At 38.8% G+C, this 23,858-nt stretch overlaps 2 protein-coding genes across 3 annotated transcripts; one reads left to right on the top strand and one right to left on the bottom strand.

The window, feature by feature from the left end:
• The first annotated feature begins 34 nt into the window (after window positions 1-34).
• LOC113478224 lies at window positions 35-11,054 on the top strand. The gene is made up of 8 exons (XM_026845225.1): window positions 35-56; window positions 1,608-1,771; window positions 3,005-3,094; window positions 4,996-5,066; window positions 5,771-5,931; window positions 7,707-7,817; window positions 9,777-10,099; window positions 10,738-11,054. The coding sequence occupies exons 2-7, from the start codon at window positions 1,644-1,646 to the stop codon at window positions 9,870-9,872; spliced, it is 657 nt and encodes a 218-aa protein (XP_026701026.1). The 5' UTR covers window positions 35-56; window positions 1,608-1,643; the 3' UTR covers window positions 9,873-10,099; window positions 10,738-11,054.
• An 86-nt stretch (window positions 11,055-11,140) lies between these two features.
• On the bottom strand, window positions 11,141-23,642 carry IRAK1BP1 (interleukin 1 receptor associated kinase 1 binding protein 1). Of its 2 annotated transcripts, none has more exons than XM_026845226.1 (4): window positions 23,383-23,636; window positions 16,739-16,804; window positions 12,488-12,618; window positions 11,141-11,462 (listed from the first exon to the last, which is right to left on the bottom strand). In XM_026845226.1, the coding sequence occupies exons 1-4, from the start codon at window positions 23,386-23,388 to the stop codon at window positions 11,192-11,194; spliced, it is 474 nt and encodes a 157-aa protein (XP_026701027.1). In that variant the 5' UTR covers window positions 23,389-23,636; the 3' UTR covers window positions 11,141-11,191. The 2 variants fall into 2 exon arrangements, with proteins under 2 accessions (XP_026701027.1, XP_026701028.1); XM_026845227.1 differs by having other exon boundaries at window positions 11,346-11,904; window positions 23,383-23,642.
• Between the last annotated feature and the right edge of the window lie 216 nt (window positions 23,643-23,858).

The following is a 23,858-nucleotide window of genomic DNA, read 5'->3' as shown; positions in this document are numbered from 1 at the left end:
CGGGTCGGCGCCGTGCCGTTGGCCCCCGGCCCCCCTCGCCTCTGCCAGGTTTTCAGGTACTGCGGGTACGCGCAAAAGTGCTTTGATCTGTGGGGTTCCAGCTTTGGTCCGGGCTGTCTCTGCTATCTCTCCGTCTGCTACCGCATCCTTTCTGTCTGGGGGATCCAGCTGCTCAAAAAGCTGCTTAGAAATAGGAGGAAGCCCTGCAGCGACACAAGCTGTACCGCCGTGCTGTGTAAACGCTGTGGGCGAAGTGGCAGCTTTCCCCGGGGGGTCCCGTCCAGCTCTCCAGCCTAGCAGGCTGCTCCTGGTTATTTTGTTGAACTGATAGTGACTCCTACTCTCCACCCCCACCCCCCCGATCTATGCGGGTAAACAAGTACTGTAGATGTACAACTATTGATTATGTCTAAAATTATGAGGTTTTTTTTCTTTGCTGTTGGTGCTTAAGCAGGTAATGCAGAAGTGAAAAGTGCGGTTTGTGGTAACTTCTTCACACACGCAGATGTTTTCGGATTCCTTAACAATATTCTTTGGGCTTGCTTCAGCATTATTCTGTGATCTCAACTGCCTTTGCTAGGCAGTTTTCATAAATCTAACTTCCTATGTACATATGTATGGTATATGTTATAGTAACCCAAATTATTTCAGAAATGGTGTAATTTGGGATAGCACAAACTAGAAGCAGCTCAGAAATAACTGAAACAATTTGCCTGTGCTTGCAAGCTGAGTAGCATCTGTAACAGCCGCTACTGGAAACTAATGTGACAGAACAAAGCGTGCATGTAGATGACTCTGAAACTTGTAAACCTGTGTGTGCCAAGCGTGCTTGTGTAAAAGATACAAGTCTCAAATTTCAGCAAGTCTTAGTTCCGATTTGAAAAACCCTCATAGATGTGAAAAGACAGTAAGTGTACTCCTCAGCTGAAGGCGAGTATCTTAATTTGACAGGGGAGGAGTGAAGAGGCATGAATATCTTAATGCATTGGTAAGGTGTGGCAGGTGCCCTGTGGAGTGAATAATGATGTCAGATTCTGTTCTAGTCAAGTGAGGGGACTGTGGCACACATTGTTATCATCTCAGTATGATGCTATGCATGCTTTCCATCTGAAGGAAAAATCCCTTAGTTCTATGTGCAGTAATCAGTGAATCTAAATAGATTTTTCTTGAGGCCACCAATCTGATACATCAGGCATATTTAATACACTTAATTAGGTGATAAAGCAGCGCAGTGAATTTTGTTCCTGGTGAGCAGCATTTTATTGCAAACTGGACAACCAGACAACTTCCCGGTTCCTTTTTTTTTTTTTTCTTTTTTTTTTTCTTTTTTTTTTTCTTTTTCCTGTTTCCAGATGAGATGTCTGTATAACTCTCAACCAGGTTTTAATTTTGTCTTGTGAATCTGTCTACTTTAGTCTTCTATTAGTTTTTATAAGTACTGTTAAATTTAATGCAGTTTGGCCTAATTTAGGTGTGCTCTGGCTGTAAGTGAAATGCATGCATACAGATTATCTTGTGAACCAACAAAGCAATCTAAAGGAAACTTTTAAGTACTACACAACTAGATAAATTTTTTTAAATTTTTTTTTTTTCCCTCCTCTTTTCAGAGTAGAGAAGTGTCTTTGAAGAAACGTCCTGTTGGGATGCCTCCCATCAGTGCAGCTGCAGCTCTGCAGATTTGTCTGCTGCTGTCTGCGCTTCCTGCACAATATTTCATATCCCAGTGGTATGGAACAGACTCTGCTCAGCACATCCAGATGACAGAAAGGTTGTGAGTCTCTCTTTCCCTCCTGTATTTTTTTATAAGGGAGTTCTCTTTCTGATCCTTGATGACGCTTTGTCCTGGAAAGTTGGAGTGTTGGTGGGACACATTGACTGTTCCTACATGAAAACAATGTCCAAATCATACCTCAGACATTTCTGTGGCTTAATGTGACTGTATTTAGTTGTTTAAAGATGTCCTTCACAATTTGAATAACAACCATTTTCTTCACTTAAAAATCTATGTATAATCTGCAAGAATGCACGAATGTACCTTAATCTCATTCTGCTTTTGGATATTCCAATATATGTTACTGTGGGTTATGTCCCTTTAAAAGGGGGAAATGGAAGTGTCTGATTATTAAGGCTGTATCTAACTTTCCATTACCTTTGGATGCTTATTGTTAAAATAGATTTTGTTGCATAGTACGACTCAGTACAGAGTCTTAACCAACAAAAATTAATTCATAGTAAATTACTTGAGGCAGTCATAATGATAGAGTTGAGTAAGTAGTGCCATTTTGGAGAACTTACGGATTGACAGGGTCACGTGCATCTATCTCCAAATGTGAAGTGGAGAATACTACATCAGGTCCAAATATTTGATAGTGGTAACTACTGGCAAATGTTGGTATACTGAAAATGAGTGATGCAAAGAGAAACTTAAGTGACTTAGTTTTAACAGTATAACCTGTGCAGTGCATTGGTTGTGTGATTTATCTGTAGAACTGAAATGCATGAAGTAATGAGAGCAAAAGATTGGCCTCATGAAAAAAGAACTAAGTCTGGCTTTGTGTGTGAAGACCCAGATTTAAATAATATTCAGGTTTCATGGCGTGAGTCAACTTCTAACCATTTAGATTTACGGAAAAACTTTTAGGCTATTTTTTACTAGTCTTTTGATTACGTGCACCATTTTTGAAATGTCTCATGCTCACTATTCTCAAGTAACAGTTAAAACTGCAGAATCTGATGCAATTTAGCAGTTCCTGTAGTCTGAGTACAGAAAGCAAGCAACACTAATGAAAAATGGTGTTATCCAAAATTTACATAGTTTACTGGTACAAGTGATTACTGAAAGAATATTAATTTGCAGTCTAGAGGAGAACTTGTTCCTGGTCACTGATTTTTTTTTTCCTGTTTGCTACAGAAGCAAAGCCTTAAAGTTTAAATATTTTTAAAATATATAAAAATGCTAGAGAAGTTTTTTGAAACAATATGATGATCATTTTTTTTACTAAAGGATAATTGCCTCTTGGAGCAGCTTTACAAAATCTTACATGAGTCTGGATGCGTGGGCAGATCGTTTAAAGCTGTGGCTATCAAAGACAAGGTAGGATGTTACATGCTGTCTACCCCCAACAATAAATCTCAAACACAGCCTCTTCTTAACAGGAAGGTATGCTGCAGGCGTGAAATAAGTAACAACGAAGAAGTGTCTCTTCTTTGCTGGTTGAGACGATTTGGAACTTTCTGCCAGGTTTAAGAAAACCTTGTGACTGTATTCTACACAAACATGCAATTTGAACTGCATGTGAAACTAAACATAAATCATGGCAGTAATTCTATACATGTTATCATCTACTTTAAATGTATCTGTTTATGAATTCAGGACGATTAACCATATTAATGATTGTAAGCAGCTACCTGTTCGTAGAATCCAGTACTATAACATGGGATGGACATCTTATGCTGCATATGGTAGTTCAAGAAAACTTGAAATTGAACTAGAAAACAGCGATGGGAAATCTGTGGGTCTAGGAAGAAGGGGAAACTTGATTATTGGACATGTGACAATGAGTTGGTCTAGAAAAAGTAAAATTATATCCCTTCATATGTATGTCATTTTAATTTAAGAATACTGTTGCTTAGAGTTGTTTGGACAGGTTCAAGGGCTTGCTTGTGAGATTTAATTCTTGTACAGTAGAAATGCTCCAAAGGTTTTACCTTGATCCTTTATTATTGATCCATGTACAGTTATCAAGGGTGTCAAGTCCTCTGAACTGTGGAAAATCAGACTTAGTTTTGCCCCCAAGAAAACCTAGGGAAATGTTGTATGAATGGGAACTGGAACCATCCTTTTCTTAGGTTCACCATAAATTGCTTTGCAACTTTGTGGAAAGCTCCAGGCATATCTAAAGATAAAGCCTTCAAAGACCAAATGATCCTTTGATTACGTGTATGTAGATGGAGCTGCTTGTGTCTTCCAAATATCCTATAATACAAAGAATTGGTTATCCTGAAAATATGATGACATTTGAGACCTCCCAAACCTACTATATTAGCTGCTGTTTTCAACAATGCAGTCTGACAGCCTAGGATATTTGCCCATTCCTGTTTCTGTTAAAAGGTATTTGTTAATCTTAAGTCTTCCTACAGATTTGAGCTAAACCAAGACTTTTATAAAAAAAAAATTGTTTGCACAGTTGTGGAACTTACTCTGATTTTCTTCCAGGTAGGGTAAAGGGAGTAAGACTGAAAGAGGGAAGGTAGTGAACACCATAAAAGAGGAAGGAGACTAGGAAATCTTCTTTGGCACCAACAGGTTGCTGACTAGTATGGATGGAGTATGTTAACCCAAATACATCTGTTCATAGACTGCTCCTCTTACATTGCCAGCAGAAGGAATATTTGAAACCTCCCCCCCAGTAAATGTTCAGTTTGCACATTGTTTCTTTATGCTTTCTTTTTCACAACAGCGGTGAAAAACATAAGCCATTTCCCTGTTCTAAAGATGTCCCTCCCCTAGTCCCCATCCTTTAAATTCAGATGAAATTCAGCCTAGTGCAGAAGGAAAAGCTATACTTACTGTAGTCTTAAACTGGGACTCATTGCCAGACACCTTGTCCATACCAGTGTTAACCAATCTTCTAAGGATTTTACAAAAGATACTGAAGAATCACTCTGTTAGAATAATATTTGCTTACCTGTATAAAATAAATGGGTTTCCTCTGATATGAAAATTCTAATGCAACTGTAGAGCTACATATCCAGTGAAACTAGATTCATGCTCTTTTTTCCCATTAGAACAAATTCCTTTGTCTTGTGTATTCCTTAAAAGTGGTTTTAATGTAAAACTCTCATCTGGGCTTCAAATTGTGAAGAATTTTGTATCAAAGGCTTTGATGTATCCCTCTATTCAGACAAATGCTTAAGACAGTAATAATCAGAAGGCAATTATCCTAAAACTCAGTTTCTAAAGAACTTGTTTGAGTTGGTAATTTTACATTTTAGGAATTGGCACTATGGAGAAAAGAAAACCAAAAGTGGCAACAATGAAGCAGAAACCCATTCTTACTTTGCAGGTATTTGGAGTCTTCATAGTCCTTATGGATTTTGCTTGTGATATTGTCACGTATAAGATCTTCTGCAGTGGATTTCTATACTTACTTTGTAAATGGTAGTCTTTTTTTTTTCCCTTCTTTCTAAACATTATTGATGATGTTCAGTAAACAAAAGAGAAAATGTAAAATCCAAGGCCCTTTCACCTTGTGTTGTGTAACAGAGTGTGGCTACTTTGTACTGATGTATGAAACAAAGGTATAGCTTTCATTTGATTCAAATGAATTGTTTTAGATAAACTTCATAAAAGAAACAGTTGATCAGTTTGCTCCTGGAAAAAAATTCCCTGCAGTCAAACCGAATAGAAGAATTCTGCAACCTAAACTGGAAAAAACCTAATGTCAAAATCAGTTAGCAGGTGTAAGCACTGTAAAATACTGATGTAAGGCTTAAATAATTGTCAATATATACATGTGTTTATGTTTTCCAAAGACCTCTGTGTAATATCAAAGGCATGCAAATAGAAAAATCCCTTAGTGCATGCTGCTTTCTCAAATATAGTAATATTCTGGGGGAAAAAAACAAAGTACCTGTTCCCTTGTTTACTTCACCTATTAATTTAATCGTCAGTTCTATCCTGGTAGAAGTCAGAAGAATTTCTGTTTAAATGTTTAATATACTTGATCAAACACTTATCCTTGCTAAATCTCTTTCTTTGTTAAATTAGAATCAACTTATATCCGCAGTCCAAAGCCTGAATATATTCGGTTCAGTGTGGGCCAGGTAATAGTTCATAAAAGATTTGGCTATTTGGGAGTCATTGTTGGATGGGATGTAAAAGCTAACACTCTAGAACGGCTGCAACACAAACATCCTCCAGCGAACCAGGTTTGAATATATTAAACTCTTGCTTTATTATTACATTACACAGAATAACTCAGGTTAAAAACCTCAGAAAGACTGTTACAGACTTATGCTAACCTAATGGGAAGTACTTCAGAGTCCCACATCACCTGTGCAGCTGAGCGGTACCCTCCACTTCTCTGCTGTTGGCCCAGTACAGCTTTGCTTTTGCACCACTGACTGGTTAAGCTTCGCTGGTCAGGGTTGTACTGGACACGTCTAGAATTAAAATGACTCACTTCTACTATGCAGTGTTGTATTTAAAGTAGCAGTGTCAACCTATAACATTTAAATGGCCTTCTCATGCTGTGTTACTGAAGTTAAAAGGCTGTTAAATCTTTTATCTGATCATCCATAATTGGTAACATCTTCATTACACCTAAGAATCCTTTGTGTTTCATCAGTTTCAGTTAGAAAGCAATGCTTTTGGGGATCTGGATACTTGGAATGTAAATCTATTTAACAATGTATTTTTGTTAGAATTCTTGAAGCTTTTGAAATTTTCTAGCCTAAGTCCATGTTGTATTTGAAAATCAGATGCTAAATCTTTGTTGACAGTGCAGGTCTGATAATGCAGTGCTGAATACTCTGTGGGTTGGCCACTGACATGCTGCGTAAGTGGCAGGAAGGCACTAATCATTAAGTCAGAGGATTGAAAAAAAATGAGAAACTCAGCCTGTAGCAGAGAATTCACATTCAGCTGGGAGCAGACATTCAGTTCTGTTTTGTATGTTTTGTTCCTTCCCTGCTGTAATTTTATGCACTCATCACCCATTTTTGGCTTTTAAAACACCTGCATCCTTGCTTTCTTTTCTCCTCTCAGTATTGTTCTCACCAACTGAACACCCGTGAAGTATTGTTCTGTTCTCCCAGCAACCCATCCTTATTGTTTTAATAGTGATGACGTGTGGTTAAGTGTGTGTCTTTTGGGGTTTTTTTAACTTGCCTTTGACTATCATGTTACATGCACTAGCTAAGCAAAATGCCTTCTGACGTTTACGAGGCAACTGCTAAGCTTGGTCCTTGCAAATCCCCACTAAACATTAGCCAGGCTTTCAGTCCAACTTTTCCTTGCCTTTCTTTGACTTTGAGTTCTTTACTAAATTGCTGAGCAGAGGCCACTGCCTGTCATATTGATCGATACTAACTGCTTCATAAACCCCGCTTAGCTGTCTGTATTCATCCATCACTTTTTTGTCTTTAGATCGTGGGTTACTGTGGGCAGGAATGTTTATGGACAGTAGTGAGCGTGGTGGGATCCTGGCCTGTGATTTGTTTTCACAGGCACTGGAAAAATTATAGTAAGCCACACTTTTCCTTTCTTGGCTGGAGGATTTTTATATAGACATAGAAGTTGCCTTAACTCTGTCAGGATCAGGATGAAGCTTTGCCCCTCTCTCTCTGCTGTTCTCTGTTGCCAACTGTGAAGGAAGAAGTGTGACTAACAAATTGTCATGGGACCTATATACAAAAACCAGGGATGTTCTAAGTCATGTTTCTTGCAAGATCTATGGGAGAAAAGGTTAATTAAAATTTTGACTCTTAAAAAATGTTTCAGATATGCCAAGAACTTAATGTATTACAGTTTTGGTTGCTTTATATTCTCCGAACTGATGTTGGTAAAATCATAAAAATGTTGCTGTATGTATGTATTGAGTGGATTTAGGTTCTGTAAGCCTAGTGAGATTTAACTGATTATATAATGTAATCTTTAGTCATCATCTCCCCTTGAGGCTATTTATTTCCTTCTATTTTTACAGGATCTAAAAGATACTCCTCACTATCGAATTCTAATTAACAAAGCAAATGGCTCTGGCAAATCTACAGCTTACATTCCCGAGGAAGAGATAACAATTATTATGGGATTAGAGGTAGTATTTATTTTTTACTCAGTTGCAACTTGTTACCCTGTATGTTTAAAAGTTGGCTGACCTTTGGCTTAATAGAATCTATCTATTTTGCAAAGTTAGTGAAAAGTAATAGAGAAAGCTGATGAACAATTTACTGCTGCACTTTCAGTTTTGGAAGGTGATAAATGACCAAACCCAGGTACTGCCTACTTCAGAGTATCCAACTGCCTAGTTTAAGTGTTCTAGCAACTTGACTTCTGTTGTGTACAGGGTGTTGCAGACATGGACTTCTGTTTTAGCGTTTCACTGACCTATCGAAGTTGGACGAGTAATTTAATCTTTTCCTACTGGATCTAGAAAAATATATTGGTTTCTCAATTCTACTCTGAAATATCTGCATTTCAAACAGCTCCTGCTCAGCTGCTGCCGGGACCGAGTAATGTGTCCCTTCTTAACTGCTGCACTCTCTGGGAGACAGAAATTCCGGTTTGTGTATCACGGTCTTGGTAGCTTTTGATTTCTATCTTATGCAATGTGCACCTGATTCTTAAACTAGTCAGACTCTGATCCAGAAAACAGCCTTCAGGCATGCATGCCACATACAAACAGCTTTTTGCAAGGAACCAGCGCTATCACTATTGCGGATGCCTTCTTTTGAATAGTGGATAGTGGCAGTATCTGTATTTAAAATAACAGCAAGTAGCTGAAGCATTCCTCTGACAGGAGATGCATGATCTAGTCGAACATAGGACATTCAAATTGGCATCTTTTGCCTTTCAGGAGAACCCCCCCAAAGGAATTGTGTAAGGTAGGCTGGTCTAAAGACTCTCCATGCTCTGTCTTGAAACTGTGCCACTGCACATAAAGGATCTCTTAATTGATGGGGCCAAACAATGTGACACCATTACCTCTTTTACATGGGAGAAGCCTTCCTTTCAGTTCTTTATGTTTTAGCCACTGATTGTAATAGAAAATGTGCTAACATGCCTGAATTTAGGAGCAGGAACTATGTTGTTGCAGATAAGCAAATGTCAGAAATACTTATAACTGGATTCTGACCCCTAATTCAGGTATCTAAAAAATGCCCCTTTCATTAGGTCAGTCAGCTGGCTACTTTTGGTTAGAGTCCATGGGGAGAAACATATACCTCACTTTAAACATTTCCCTTGCTTAAAATGGCCTTTAAAATATCAGATTGCTTTATTTACCTGCCTGTCAGGCTAATCCTCCCCACAGATTATTAGGGGACTGATGGTAACAAGCTCACAAAATCAGATACTTGAAAGTTGTTGAGATTAATTACAAATGGTGAGTCATGCCTATACCTCGTTTGAAAGGTCTGTGGATTGCCCTCACTCAGCCTTTCCAACAGCCTAACAGGCAGAGTAATTTCCTGAAGAGTTGAGACTGATGAGAAAATGCTTAGACTTGTCCTAACCCTTTCCCAGTTGACAGTTCCAACCTGCTCACTGTAGGCTTTCTGCACCATGACAAGGAATGTAACTTGGCTGTGCATCTTCGAGTCGGACATTGTGGTACCTAAGGCCATCAACTTGGTGTGTCTTCACCATTTCCCTGACTACTTCTTTACTGTTCCTGCTGCCTGACTGGACTGGATAACTGATCCATTGAAAAAAAAAAAACAAACAAATAGCTCTACCTGTAATAAATAAGTGGCAACTACAGTAAGAAACAGTGCTGATTTTAAAACATCAATGCCGGTGTGGATCTAGCACATAACCTCTCATGAGATATGTTCAACATTCATAGAGTACTTTGAGAAGATCACTGTTCTGATGACAAATAGGTTAAGGCACATGCAAAATACCACTGAAAGTATCTCTGTGTACATTGTATTTAAAAACTAATCAGGACTTTTCAAAAAGTTAACTGTAGTAACTTTAAAGGTTCCTTTAAAGTGTCGGTTTCTATTTACTGCTAATTCTGGTGCTTACTCAACTGGAAATGTTATTTTCTCAGGTGCATCACCCTGATATGAAAGCCTATTTCAGTGGATATGATGGATCAAAATACATTATGCAGCCATGGTTGAAAAAGATCTATCCTCATGACTGAAAAGTACCTGTTTGTACATGTAATGCCCATCCAGACAACACATTTCCTTTTTATACTTGAGCAAACCAACACCAAGATGAAACTCATGTATAGTTTTTCCTGTGACAAAATAAACTATTCCTAAGCATGTTTTACGTTGAACAGTCTGTTCTGTTAGAAGTGAACACGCTGCATGTTCAGTTTACCATGACTCAGGATGGGGATTAATTTCCTTCCAGATTTGGGAGGTGTTTTGCCAGTTATCAGGCCTAGCGTAAAGGACACAGCCCCCATAAAGATGAACCAATAACCAAATTGTATTTGATACAAAAGAGTCAGTACATGGGTGAGCACTGGGGGTACAAACAAGTCAGATTATACATAATTGACATCAATCCCACTGACCCCAACACCACCACTACACAACCAACAATAGGGGGAATAAATGGTGAGATGCAGTCTCCCATAGAAGAGACAGGGGACAACCAAGTCAACAAGCCAAACACATAAAACCAAGGAAGCCACATAGTGAACCTCTACACAGCCCACATTTACAAGAGACAGACCTGACTGGAGCCCAGTTCCAGGGAGGCAGGAGGTCCTTCCCCAACAGGAAACTCTGAAAAGTGCATCCACCTCACAGACAGACACTGCCCCTTTCTGCAAGTGGTCCCAGCTTTTATCCCTCAGTGGGACACCTGACTTTTGCTTACTTAATGCAGGACACCTGGGGCTCATTTACCCAATGGCTCTCCCTGCCAGGCCGGCCCCACCCTGGAGGGAAGCCTAAAGGCAAACTCACCCCCCCTTTGGGAAGGGCTGTGGGAATCACCCATATGTCAACCTTAATTTGGGGTTTGGGGTTGAAACCCCAGCATTTCAGGAGGAAAGGTTTAAATACATCCCACTTTCAACTAGAAGTACCAAACGTTTTGCACATCTTGCCTTGTTACAGGGAGAAGATGAAGAATCTAAACAATTAAGAACTGTACTTTCAGAATTGTAACTTTAATTTTAGGGGACAGAGGTAAATAAAGGCCACCAGGAACTAAAATATTTGTGGGGAGGGCTGTAGTAAATCCTACAATACTTTGACTACCCTCTCTACAAAAGCATGCACTGTGCTGCTTTCAAATGATACTGGCAAAGGAAGAGTTAATCTACTTTTTTGCACCTGGACAGATATGTTAAGAAACCACCTACTTTGGCTCACTACACAAACCTCATTCTTAATAGCCTCTCTTAACTCTACTTGCTACCATAAGAGTAAAGTAAAAACCACAAAAAACTCAAAAGAGCATAAGAAATTTATTAAGAAAATGTGTAGGACTTGAAAGTTTCTAGAGCAACTTCTTTCTTCTGTTTTCTTTTCCCTTTATCTCAAATACAGCAAACACTCTACAAGAAGCATAAGCAGTAGCATTCTGGATTCTTTCCTGCAGAGTCAGTGACTCTGGGGAGTTTGATAGAGGACTGTTTATGTGGCCTCCCCATTCTTTTGTTTCTTCTTCTCTTATTAATAAAGGTTTTCCCAATGACTGGCCAAACAGTCGACAGACTTCGTGAGCCTTCTGCCGTGTGTTTCCAACAGCAGCAACACACACTTGACGGCTGGGAGGTAGAAAAAGCAGCACAATAACATGTAGGGCCAACTGATGTACAAGTACTCCTGCCAAGCATTTCTTTTGTTAATACCTCAGCTTTTGTAACTGCAGAGGTGTAAGGTGCATCACCTTCCACCAGCTTCTGGGTGATAGTTTAGGAGTTTGAGGGGAGAGTGTGTGAAGAAAATGTCAGCATCCCCATCAGCTATGATCAAGCATTTCTAACTCCCACAGGCTGCAGACATCGGTGGTGTGTGGTGCAGAGCAAGAGTTCAGCCCTTGCTCCAGGCATTTGGGTGGCTCGGTTCTAAGGCATACTAGCACCTATTTAACCTCACTGGCCTGATTTCCAGGTTCCTGTGTAGATACCCTTGAGATGATACACTTCTGACATCTCCAGAACTGTCAGCTGCAGCTGGTTGAGCTTGATTCTTGCACCAGGCACTATTCTTTACTTTAAAGAGGCAAAATCCAAACCAAGATTAAACTTCCCTCTGCCCCCCCCCCCAATGTCAGTGGGAGAAGCAGGACTTTGAATAGTTAATGCCTAAAATATCAAGACTGAGAGATGTTTTGATGCTGAGCAAGCACCAAACATGGTTTTTTTTCAGATCATGTCAGCAGCTAAGAGTAATGGGAATTGGCAAGGGTACTTCAAAATTATCAACATCTGGTAACACACTTGTACTTTTCATGAATAAACACAAATCTACACTTGCTGATGTAACCAAAGTCAAATTTCGTTGACCTGATATTCACAGCAGATTATACTTCCAATGGAAATCAGTGGGAAAATGTTTTTTTGTACCATTCTGCTTTTGCACAGGGACATTGTAAAAAGAACAAGCTGTATCTTCTAGGCTGCACAGCATTTTTTATAAGTTACATTTAAAACAAACACTGAAATCTTTGAACATCAATTTTAATAGGTATAAAGGAAACCATTTTCTCCCATTACAAACAATATAAATTATGTATTCATAATAACTCCTATCTGAGGCTGTAACATTTGTGGTGTGAGAGAGAACTTACCGAAGGGTGTCTATAGCTTCTGGTGTATGGTAAAAATGAGGTGGACTGATGGTAACAGAGGTTCCTAACTTTTCAATGAGTAGATTGCAAACATTCTGCATTTTTCCAAAATCGCTGAATACAATACAGACCTGGGAGTGAACACAGACATCACACAAGTAATTTTTTTTAGTTCTTCCCCTATGATTCAACACTTGTATTTAAATCAGTATAAATCCAGATATGTACAAACTAAACATATACAGGACTAGTATAACTCCAGTATTTATTTACTTAGAATACTTTTATATAGCCCTAGACACTATAATTAGGTCTGCAACAGAAAAAAGTTCATAAAATGGTTTAAAATTGAGGATTAAGGAAATGGTCTTCTGGGAGGAAGTATGACATTCCTGGTATGCAGACAATTTGAAGAATGAACTGCTGTCTGGGACACATGACTAGATTCATCCTCGCTCTTCCCTTTTCAAATTACTAGATGTTAATTATGCAGAAGCCCAAGCAAAATGACATGGAAAACATTGCCCAGGAATGACAACTACATTTTAATTCCAAGCATCAGGTTCAAAAAACCTAAACTATGAGACTAAACTAATCCTAGCCCGGTACAGCTTGCAGTGGGCTTGAAACCCCATGTGGCTGAACAGACTCACTCCAGTGCCTACAGAAACCTGGGCACTTCAGACGGGTTAAAAACAGTTTAAACATCCAGCTGTCTGGGGATTTGGCAACAGGAAGCATTAAATACAGATGCATCAGGAATTCAGGTGTTTTACCAGGTTCTACAAAGCAGGCATCCCTATCAGCCCCGGATCCAGAGCCCTGCAGCCTTTTCCTTGTGGAATAGTGCCAGCCAGGTGGCGACCTTCCAGGCAGGAGCCAGCCTTTTTCTGTAGCAGAGCAGAGTCGCCAGGAGTGAAGCAATGATGCCGAGCTACTACAGCATTCAGGAATTAGAAATCCTGAGTCCCAAACTTTTTTAGAAGAACTAAATCCTCATCTTCACTTCCCAGTACAGCGCTCTCCCCACTAAGTCAGGCTCACCTCTCATCGCTGATCTCCTTTTCTGCACAGTAATACAGCTTCAGCAGGAGGGGAAGAAAAAAGCTATGGTAAAGAAAATTCCACTGCCAACCCCTGTGATGTAAAGTCATTCCTGTGGTTGCTGCAGTCCATGCAGCAGCAATCTATCCCAGTGAAGGTGTATGGTATAGAAACCCAAGTCATGGAATATCAGCTGCACTGCAGTAGCTTCCTGTGTGCATACCATAGATTTACCTTGCGGAAAATGAGATAATTCAAGGAAGTTGAAGCTCTCAGTGAGAGAGGAATGGGCTACTTCACATAGAGGGTAAGGTAAAAAATTGATACCAACAATTATCACAAAGTATTTAATGCACATGTCTTGTCACCCTTCCAGCGCAGTACATGTACCTCATCTTGGCTTGAACCCTTGCACTGGCTCAGCAGCTCTTCACATAATGGAGCCAAAGCTGGGTTTAAGGCCTTAAAAATTTACCAAGATGGAGAGGCAGGGCAATTCCATCTCCTACAAGGAAAAAGGGTCACACTTGTTGGTGCAAAACTTCACCAAGCCTGCATCTTAATCTCAGCTGTGCACCCTTTATCTCTTAATTTGGGGGTTGGATCACTTTTGGGAAGGTGCAGTAACAATTTAAACACAACAAGAAGATGAGACTAAACCTAGATTTCTTTCTTGCCGTATATAAAAAGCATACATCCTCTTGTGCTGTTTTGCCAAAAAACTGCCAGAGTTGTATTTTGTGGAAAGTTGAAAGTCTCACTGTAAGGACTTTCATAGTGTTTTCCAGATTGCTATCTGTGTTTACAAAATTAGTTTCCTCAAGGGGACAAAACAAAAGAATGATCAAACAAAATAACTGTGGGTCTTAAGCAAGAGATAAACTGCTCAGATTGGGGCAGTTCCAGGCACTCAGGAACCTCGCTGTTAAAAAAAGAAGCATGTAATCAGGTATGCTCAGGGGCAGAAAACAACTGAGCAATAGCTATGAATGTTGTTGGGTTTTCCCCCTAAAAATCACAGTTTTCATTTAGAGCTAAATTCCACTTACATTTACAAAGAATACCTGAGCATTAAAACGCAGTGTTTCAATTTCTTCAATAAAATTAAGGTTGAAAAGTGTGAAGAAATAATATGAGGGTATGCAAAACCATTATGGACATTATAAGGTTTGGGTAAGGCTGTAAAGGACAAGAAGTTATGGTTTATAAGGAGGCAAATATATTAAGAAATGCACAAAAAATAACAATTTTCATCCCATGAGATCATCATTCAATAAATGAACTGTTATGATTAAGATATTATAGAGCTTTGTGATCTCATACACAACTTCATTCTTATGCATATTTCCCTTTGTTATAACATTAAAATTTATCTCCTTACAGTTGAAAGTGTATCTTGAATTGTTAATTGTACCTTAAAATAGCTATTTGTCTAGGATTTTCTTCAGTCTTCTAAAAACTCTTAAGAGTAAACAAATGGTAAAGAGTTTGTAGAATGAAATAATGCATGACTTCCATGATTTAATGTATAGCACAAATATAATGGCAAACTTCAGTAAAGAAGTGTGAGTTAATTTTAAATTCATTTATATTGCCAAAGCATGCAAACATGCTGGTCAATGGAACTTCATTGGTTTATGAAGCTGCACTAATGAGACAAGTACATACATAAAGCGGGAAGCAAGGAGAAACTAAGCTCTGCATAAAGAGTGACCATACTGCTACTTAAGTGTACACGGCAGCAGAGCACCAGGACTACTGCTAGATTTTTCAAGTTCTGACACTCAAGTCCTAGACAACCATCCGACTTTTGAACAGCAATTACAGCTGGTGCAAGCTGCCTCCAAACAAACACGTAATTTGCTTTCCATGAACAATCATTGTTGTGTAAAAATTAATAGCAGAAAGGAGATGATTAAGTTACCACTTAAGACTAAATGTGTAAGCGTAAACTTGTCTGTAGTCTACATAATAATTCAATATAGTTTTAAGTATAGCTTATCTAAAAAACATGGTGATTTAAGCTCTCATTATAGGTGTCTATGAAGTACAGTCATTCAGAACATGACAGTGATGCACAACATTTAAGTATCTAAAGACACATTTTAAAAGTCAAATTTTATTCTCCAAATTCTTGATTATTTCTGTATTTATTGCTGTTATTTAGATGAGAATATGCCTTCAAGCAAGCAAGCAAACTAAAGAGGCTGAACCCTATTTTAGGGGATTATAAACAACAGCTCTGTAGAACAGCTATCATTTTATTGCAGGCTTCCAGGTTTGCTTAATAAGAATCTGTAAATTTGCTGGGTAGCGATTAAAGTTTGATGGTCTAAAAAGATTCATTGACTGAAAACACATCATCTCCCTCAGTGAATGTTTCCAGCACAACATTTATTTCTTACTATAGCATATATGTGAAAAAATATACTCCCTTGAGCTGCTTCTTAAGTAAACAGGATTATTCCCATATTTAGCTTTCACACAGCACTTTTAACCTACAGAATTCCAAGTCAGTTACATAGGAAACAATTAGCTTTGCTTTACTTGCAAGCAAGCTGGAGGCAGAGTTGTGCAGAGCAGACCAAAGTCCAGGTGCTGTTCAACTGTGGCTTAAACAGATCTAGATTAGGGCTGCCACACCACTGCTGTCCCCCATCCACTCTTGTCCTCTGCCTTGCATTGCTTCCAGTTCAGGGAGCTAACATAATGGAAAAAATAAAAGCTAATCTGGGGGGGAAAAAAAAAAAAGTTATTAACTGGAGCAGTTTTCTGATCTGACCTATCACCTGACCACTTAAGTACAACTCCTTGCAAAAAGCAGAGGGCAGGAAGGGCTAGGGGTGAAGGACAGTGCAGGACCATGGGTTTGCTTACACTGCCACAGAACAACAACCTTAGAGCCCCAGAACCAAGTATTCCCTTCTGTAGCATCGGGTCCATGTCATATTTGAAAAGCACATATTCATCTGAGAAGATAATTCTTTTCATATTACAGTAGCAGAAAACATGTTCTGTACACAACAAAAGACTGCAGCTGAACTCCACTTTGAATTGCAGTCCTTCAACAGTTTCTTTGCACTACACTGCCTTTACTGCTGGGGACATCTACTCTTCGGTATGAGGAAAGACACTCTAAATTTTCATTGGTCCTTGCTATATTTCTTACTCTTTTTTATTATTATTTTGGTTAGGTTGAATACATACCTCTGCTTCCATTTGGTAAGTATTTTCTACTCTACTAAAATCCTCTGTTACAGTCATATTTTCTTCCTAAAACAAAGTACAAGAATATAATCTTAAAAGACAGAAATTAAGCATCTGTTGAAAATGAATGTACATTGAATTGCTTTGATTTATTATGACAGCAACAGAAATTTGGAATTTTCCATGCAAATCTCTTCAGTTAAAATCTAGCTGGATGTTGAAGACTTCCTGACATTATTTAAAGTAAATTATACAGTAGCTCTATAATGTAATTTTGCTGCTATTCACTTGAAGAGAACAATTAGGTCTTAAAAGTGGCTGCTAGCTAGAAGCTGTGTGTATCAGAGTGTAATTGTAAATTCACCTGGTTCAAAAACCTAGGAGCTTCAATTGTTTTCAGAAAGTATGTGAAAAGTGCTCTTCAGGCCCCTATTTTAAGGTATTTGAACAACAGCGGCCTGTAGCAAGGTGATGTGAGCAATCAGTGAGCACTGGTTATTCTGGCAGAATAGTAACCCTTAAAAGAGGCTATTCTATCAGTGACACTTTTACCTTAATAGCAGCTATATTATTCAGCATAATGGCTGCACAGAGCACTAGCAAATCCTGGAAGAGGTAGGGATAAGATACTGAACTAACCAAGATACAAAAATAACTCCAGTTACATCTGAATATTTGACCAGCTTGCTAGCGGTCTAACGATCACATTTCTTTCACCCACTTCTCTGTTTGGTAAACAGTTTGAATGAACAATTTATTATAAAATTACTGTAACAATAAAAAAGCACAGTTTACAATTTAATTGTAAATATAACTTTGCATTTAACACCCAGGAACTGTAGGGAAATGGATACTAAGCCTTCCAATTACTGAAAAAGTTTTACTTACTAACTTTATTTGCATAGGAAAACAATATTTGCTTTCAGTGTTGATACTACATCTTCATAAAACAACCAAAGGAGCATTGTGAAAGTATGCCAGGAATGGATGATGGAACTGGTAAAGCTGACTGTGACCCTGAAGAACACTGCGATTATAACAAGGAAAAACTGAGATAAGCAAGAGGGATGCAAGTGGGGAAATACCAAGATAAGCTCACAGGAACAAAAGCTGCTAATTGAACTAAGGAGAAAACTCCCTGAACAATGAGTGAGGTTTCCTCACTAACATAGTAAAAACACGTCCTCGAGTAGGAAAAGGTCCCCTACCTAGAAAAGCCCCTTCCTCACTGAACTGTCGGAGTTATAGAGGATACTGAGACATTAAATCGAGACAAGGCATGTTGTTAACCGATGAGGAACAAATTGATGAGAAACTAACAAAAGGTCATTACATTACCCGTGTATTTGTGGAGTCTGAAGTGTATACATATGCCACTTGCCTGTGTGCGATGTTAGCTTTGTGAAATTACCGCCTAGTACCCATCTCTGCACAGATATGGATTAAACAAATATCTCGACACTGTGTGTTTTTTGGATCATTGCACACCGGGTAAAAGAATCCAGATTTTTGGGACAACATTGACACGTTTCAAAAGACGCTTTGTGTCAGAATATTTCCTGCAGAGGCTCAAATCTTCAAGTTTATCATGTAGCATGCATGCATGGATTTTATATAAATGACATTAATCATGAGAAGCATTTTCCTTTTAAAATATCATATGGAAATTAGATCCATAATTACCATTGCACAGCAGCCTACAAGAAACAAATTCTGAAATCTCGATTTTATGATTGATTGGCAGTGCTTAAATTCAAGCACAACATCCTATTTTTGGATAATCTTTTCTAGTAAGGGCAAGGACCAGGGCCAGTTAGTCCCTGGAAAACCTGTTTCCCCTTCTGCAGTCATAGATTTGAGGTACTTCGGCAGTGTGGCGGGTTGTGGTTTGCTAAAGAATGCTTGTCAGCCCAGCGCCAACAACTCATTTGATTTACAAAATGGAGAAAATCTTACTAATTATGATAGAATCCAATTACAATTGACAAGAAAGGTTTTTTCTGGAGCTCTTACATATCTTACAGAAATAACATAGAAAAGCTTTTTTCTACAACTCATATTTTACTGAAATAACTATACTGTAATAAAACTTTAGAGTAAACACAGACAAATTGCATTTGTTTTTCCTTGTCCCCGCTCCTTTAATCCTTTTTTTTTAAAAAAAGTTCTCTTTCCTGTGGAACGGATTAAAGTCTTCTAATTTGGTTTTGCCCTCCGCAAGATTTCTGTGTATTTAAGGACAGTGCCATCCTGTGGCTCCAGGCACTATTGCAAGATCAATGCAATCGGAGTGAGAGATCATTTTGTGCCATCTATTATAAAATTCCCTTCACAGATAATTTTCATCCCACCAGATTCGACAGTAGCTGTATGTGTTATTGAGGATAAATGGATGAAATAATTGCTTAAGTCCTAACAAGGTGGCCTCCTGTGATACGTCTTCTGTAGATAACTTTGTTCCTGTTTGGGAGCATGTTTGGACAAAGATATGGAAAAGACGGGTAGGTGATGACAGATTTTTAAATTGGAATCAAGACTTCGACTACATGAAAAGCAAAAGGCTTTTTTCCTACTGCTTATGTCTACTGTTCATATTTTGGCTGAGGAACCATCCATTTGATTGCAACAGTCACAGGAAAAGAAGTCTTCACTGTGACTTAGGGAAAGTTATACTTCTGATGTGTCAGGTATTCTGGACTTCTGGAATAGCTTTCTCCATTTTATGAATCTGTGAGCCAAAAACTGCAGCAGCAAAATTAAATTAATATAACATTATTGTTATGTGATAATACCCCAGAAGCCACTGAACACTTCTTAACAGAACTGGACTTGCATTCTGCTGATATAGCCTATCTTCTAGCTAGCAGTAACATACACCATCAGTGCTGCAGATACTCAAAAAAAAAAAAAAAAGACAGTCAATATCCCACTGAGCTTATAATATCAAGTCTAGAACTGTATTTTGCCTTATATTTTCCTGCTTTTCAACAGAACAAAATCTTATATAGTCCTTCCTCCCTACCTATCTGTTACTTCTGAACAGTATCTTCTTCACAGGACCACTGTGTCCACCCTCAACACCACCACTGCTGTTTACTGGAGTGACTGCTCCTTTCCCCAGAAGAGAACAGGGAAAAGAAATAAATAGAGAAAGCACACTTCAAGGAGACAGCTATATAACAATACAGTATGAGAAAAGCCGACCTGCAAAGTTATGTGTACTGCTCCTAGTTACTGAGTTAACAAAACTGTGAGACCTTTTCATGAAACACAAGAGCAGCACTAGTAAGGGAAAATGTTTGGAAATGTATACTAATGCACTGTTGTGGTATGCTGTGCTGATATGCGTAGTTATAAATAAAAAAATCTGGAGACGCCTACAAATACCTCTTAAAGTTTACTTGCACATTTTCACTGATATATTGGATGTAACTTTACATAATGAAAAATACTGATACCTGAAAGACTTAGCTTCATCCACCTGCACATAACATTTTTGTACTTAGTACTAAAAAAATGGGAAATGAGAGTCTTGGTGTATGCCCGTATCTCCTAACAGACCATCATCCATCACAGTGTCCCCAGACAGTTCAGGATGGTAAGCACCTACAATCAGCGTATGGCCCAGCTACACATCAGGTACCTGTGCTCCAGCCTCTCACTCTGATCTGTTTGGCATTAGATGGACAGAACGACAACCTAAAAATCTACAGTGAAGAAGCTTCTGCTGCTTTTAACATCCATTCAAGAAATAACAGAAGTATATGTAACAGTTACTTTAAGAAAGGTAAAAATCAGATTTGTACTCAGCAAATGTAAGGATACTTTGGGATATTTCTTAAAATACGTGGCAGTCTAAAAAAGTTGACACCTTACACAGGTTTCTACATTTCTTATTCGAGGATATATTGAAACTGGAAGATTTTGTAACTGAGTGAGCAAGACTTCAAAATTTTTTTCACTGATTGTATGGATGTACATCCATAACTGTGACTCCTAAATAACAGGTTTGAAATATGGAGAATACCGCACGTATATCTAAGGATATATCTCAGTACACACAAACTCTAAGCCCGAGCATATAGTTTGTGTGTTGGTTGGTTTGTTTTGTTGAATAACACCCTGACTAACAAATATTATCACCATTATTTTTAAACAAGATGACCAATGGCAATTATTAGATACAGTGGTTAAAGAAAACAAGTGTCATCTCCACACCACTCCCCAAATAAATCATAGGGGGTAAATATAAAATCAGTTTGCTTCTAGAGAAAGAGAAAAAAAATTACTTTTGAGCAGCTGGGCTGAGTAAGAGAAATTGGTTTCCCCATTGATTTTACTTTCCCTGCAGCCTTCAAAGCAGATTCTGTGCTCTGAAGTGCTGCATATACTTACAGCACTCTATAAATAAATACTACTATGTGCATCTATTTCTGATTAAAATCCTGTGCAAATATATATGGAAATTAGGTGCTGGCCCCAGGCATCCTGACAAGCTGCTAATGCAAGTTCCTACTGCTGCAAAGGTTACACACTTCTGATCTCTCAGACTTCCTACGATTGCAACAAGAATGGTTAAGGAAGTTGTTCTATGGATTAATTAAAAATAAACATACAGAATAGCCAGCTGATTTCTAAAGAGGCCTTAGATAAGCCTGCAACAACCAGAACCATATGGAGATTGTGAAGAGATATTAATTTTACAGTGGTCTAGAATGGTATTAGCTACAAGTGATATTAGCAAATGCAGTTAAGAACAAATTGCCAGCAGTGAGGTTGTTAGTAGAAAAGCTACAAGGCAAATAAAAGCTCCAGCAGTGGAGTGATTTAAAATTGGATGGAACAAAGCACTAAAAATTATACCGCAGGGAACTACTCTGAAAAAAAAAATAACTTCATGTTGTTTTTCTCAGAGTTCCCTAGAGCTAACACTTTGCTAACACTGAGAAACCCACAACTTACGCAGCATTTCACAGTCCCTCAAGTAAGTAGAAAGAACTAACAATTCTCTTCGCCAACGCATGGCATCTCTGAAACAGCAAAAGATTACTGTGAAATTATTATAACTGTAAGAAGGCACTGAATGCTCTCACATTGATAAAGCAGTCCACTCTCCACCTAGGTTACTCCACTGCTGCTTTCCTGCTCCCATTATATTTCTGAATCTGACTACATATACCCAAATGTAACCATGTGTTTGTCCAGGTCATAAGTTATTTTGCAATTATTTTTTCTAGCCTGGAGTAGTGTGCACAGCTTATCTAAAGCACACTTAATTATTTAACATCCTGCCTACTCCTTTTGTGTGCCATCTGCCATATGTCGAATGCTCCATGCTACCCTAATTCAATCAGGCTCATGTCAAAACTGGAAGTCAGTTATTCAGATTCACTGTAGGGTAGGTATCTGCAACTATCTTTTCTAATCTATCCACACTCTGAAGAGCTATTTAATTGCAGCCAGGATGAAAACACCCCATGATCTGATAGCTCACCATGGTGGTGGGTACAAAGCTTATCGTTCTCTCTGCTAATAAAAATGAATGCATGAGGAGTTCCCTTGTCTTCTCCCATTCCTCTTAAAATACACCAGACATTAAAGTTCCATTAACTGACTTAATAGAAACGGAAGGTATTCAACAGGTAATTCCATAGAAAAATGCACCGTTTCTGACTGAACAGGTCATTCTGATGGCAACGGAACTGTGCTCCTTGTGACAAACACACACACAGAGCCACGTGTTCGGGAAAAATGTAGGGAACAGGATCACGTACCTAGACCACAGCAGCCTCTGTGTCTCTTTGCCATGTAGTCCCATAGATGCAATACGAGCTTTTTCTAAATCAGGGGTTAAGGGGTATTTTTATTGCCTTCTTTATTCCTAAACAAATGCTTTATTTAGCTGCTACAGAATCAGAGACAGCATCACTATCAGTTTTAAAAGAAAACAGTAAATTCTATTTTGTTGAAGGAAAAAAAAAGTTGCACTCAGCACTTATCTTCAACCGCATGCAGCATTTGAGATGTGGGCATGCCATTTCACTGTAAGCATATCACTCTTTAGGCCAAGTAGCTTACGCTCTTACTTTGCATTTACTGAATTCCACGGTAACATGGTGCAGTATCATGAAATCTGCAATTATTTTTTTTTTTTACTACATTGATTAATATGGTGTCACTAGCAAAGTCTGTCATCTCCCTTTTCTGCAGCTCATTTGTGAATACAGTAAAAATACACAAATTTCCTGGGGAAATTCAGTAGTAAGTAACTTTCAAAAGCAACCACTTATTTTGTCAAAGACCAGCTTTGTTCTGTGTGGAACACTGTCCAAAACGCCTTTATAAAAAACAAAAACATCAGCAGCACAACTGATTGGACAAATACCCTTAAGGAGCATTTACAGCATGGACAAAGCTTTAAAAGCAAGACTATGCTTTTCTTAATGTCATAAATTAACTCCTTGAGGCCAAGAATCTTATGGTAAAGGAACTTTTGGAGTCCACAAGGGGCTTCTGTCACTTCAGCTATCTTGATCATGCCTCACGTTGTTTCCTACCTCTATTTATCTGGAACAAGAGAGGAAAATTCTCTGTAGTCATCTGTCGCTGAGCTATGGTACTCGCACAGTTACACTGGCACTTACACACATGTACAGGTTAAGTTATCTTGCTGTGCACCCCCTTATCAGCTTCATCCGTGTGCACGTGAGGATTCTGTGTTACAAGATCAAATGCAACAGTCAAAGCAGGATGGTTTCACACGCAAAACAGGCGACCTGCTGGAGAGCCCGAGCAGCGACATCCCACCCTTTCTGCTGAGCCTGGCAAAGCTGCAACCTCCGAACGACGGGCAGCGTTCACAGCCGCGGCCCGGGGCGCTGCCCAGGCCGGGAGCTCCAAACGGCGCTACTCTGCTAGATGTGTGTTTACAGGACAAAATATTTCTCTTTGCCACAAGTGTTTTGCAACCAAAGAACAAAAGAACAGACAACAAAACAGTCTGCGTATGGCACACGAGTAATAGCATATAGGGAAATGTTCTTAGTTAAAAACAAGTGCAAATCTGGAAAGCGTGGAAGCAGGGTATAGTGCAACTGTTCCACGGAACATGCACACAGGA

Source organism: Athene cunicularia (assembly GCF_003259725.1).
Source record: "Athene cunicularia isolate RWA chromosome 3 unlocalized genomic scaffold, athCun1 chr3_part1, whole genome shotgun sequence".
NCBI lineage: Eukaryota > Metazoa > Chordata > Aves > Strigiformes > Strigidae > Athene > Athene cunicularia.
Note: the sequence above shows the minus strand (reverse complement) of the source record. Positions and strands in the feature narration are given on the sequence as shown.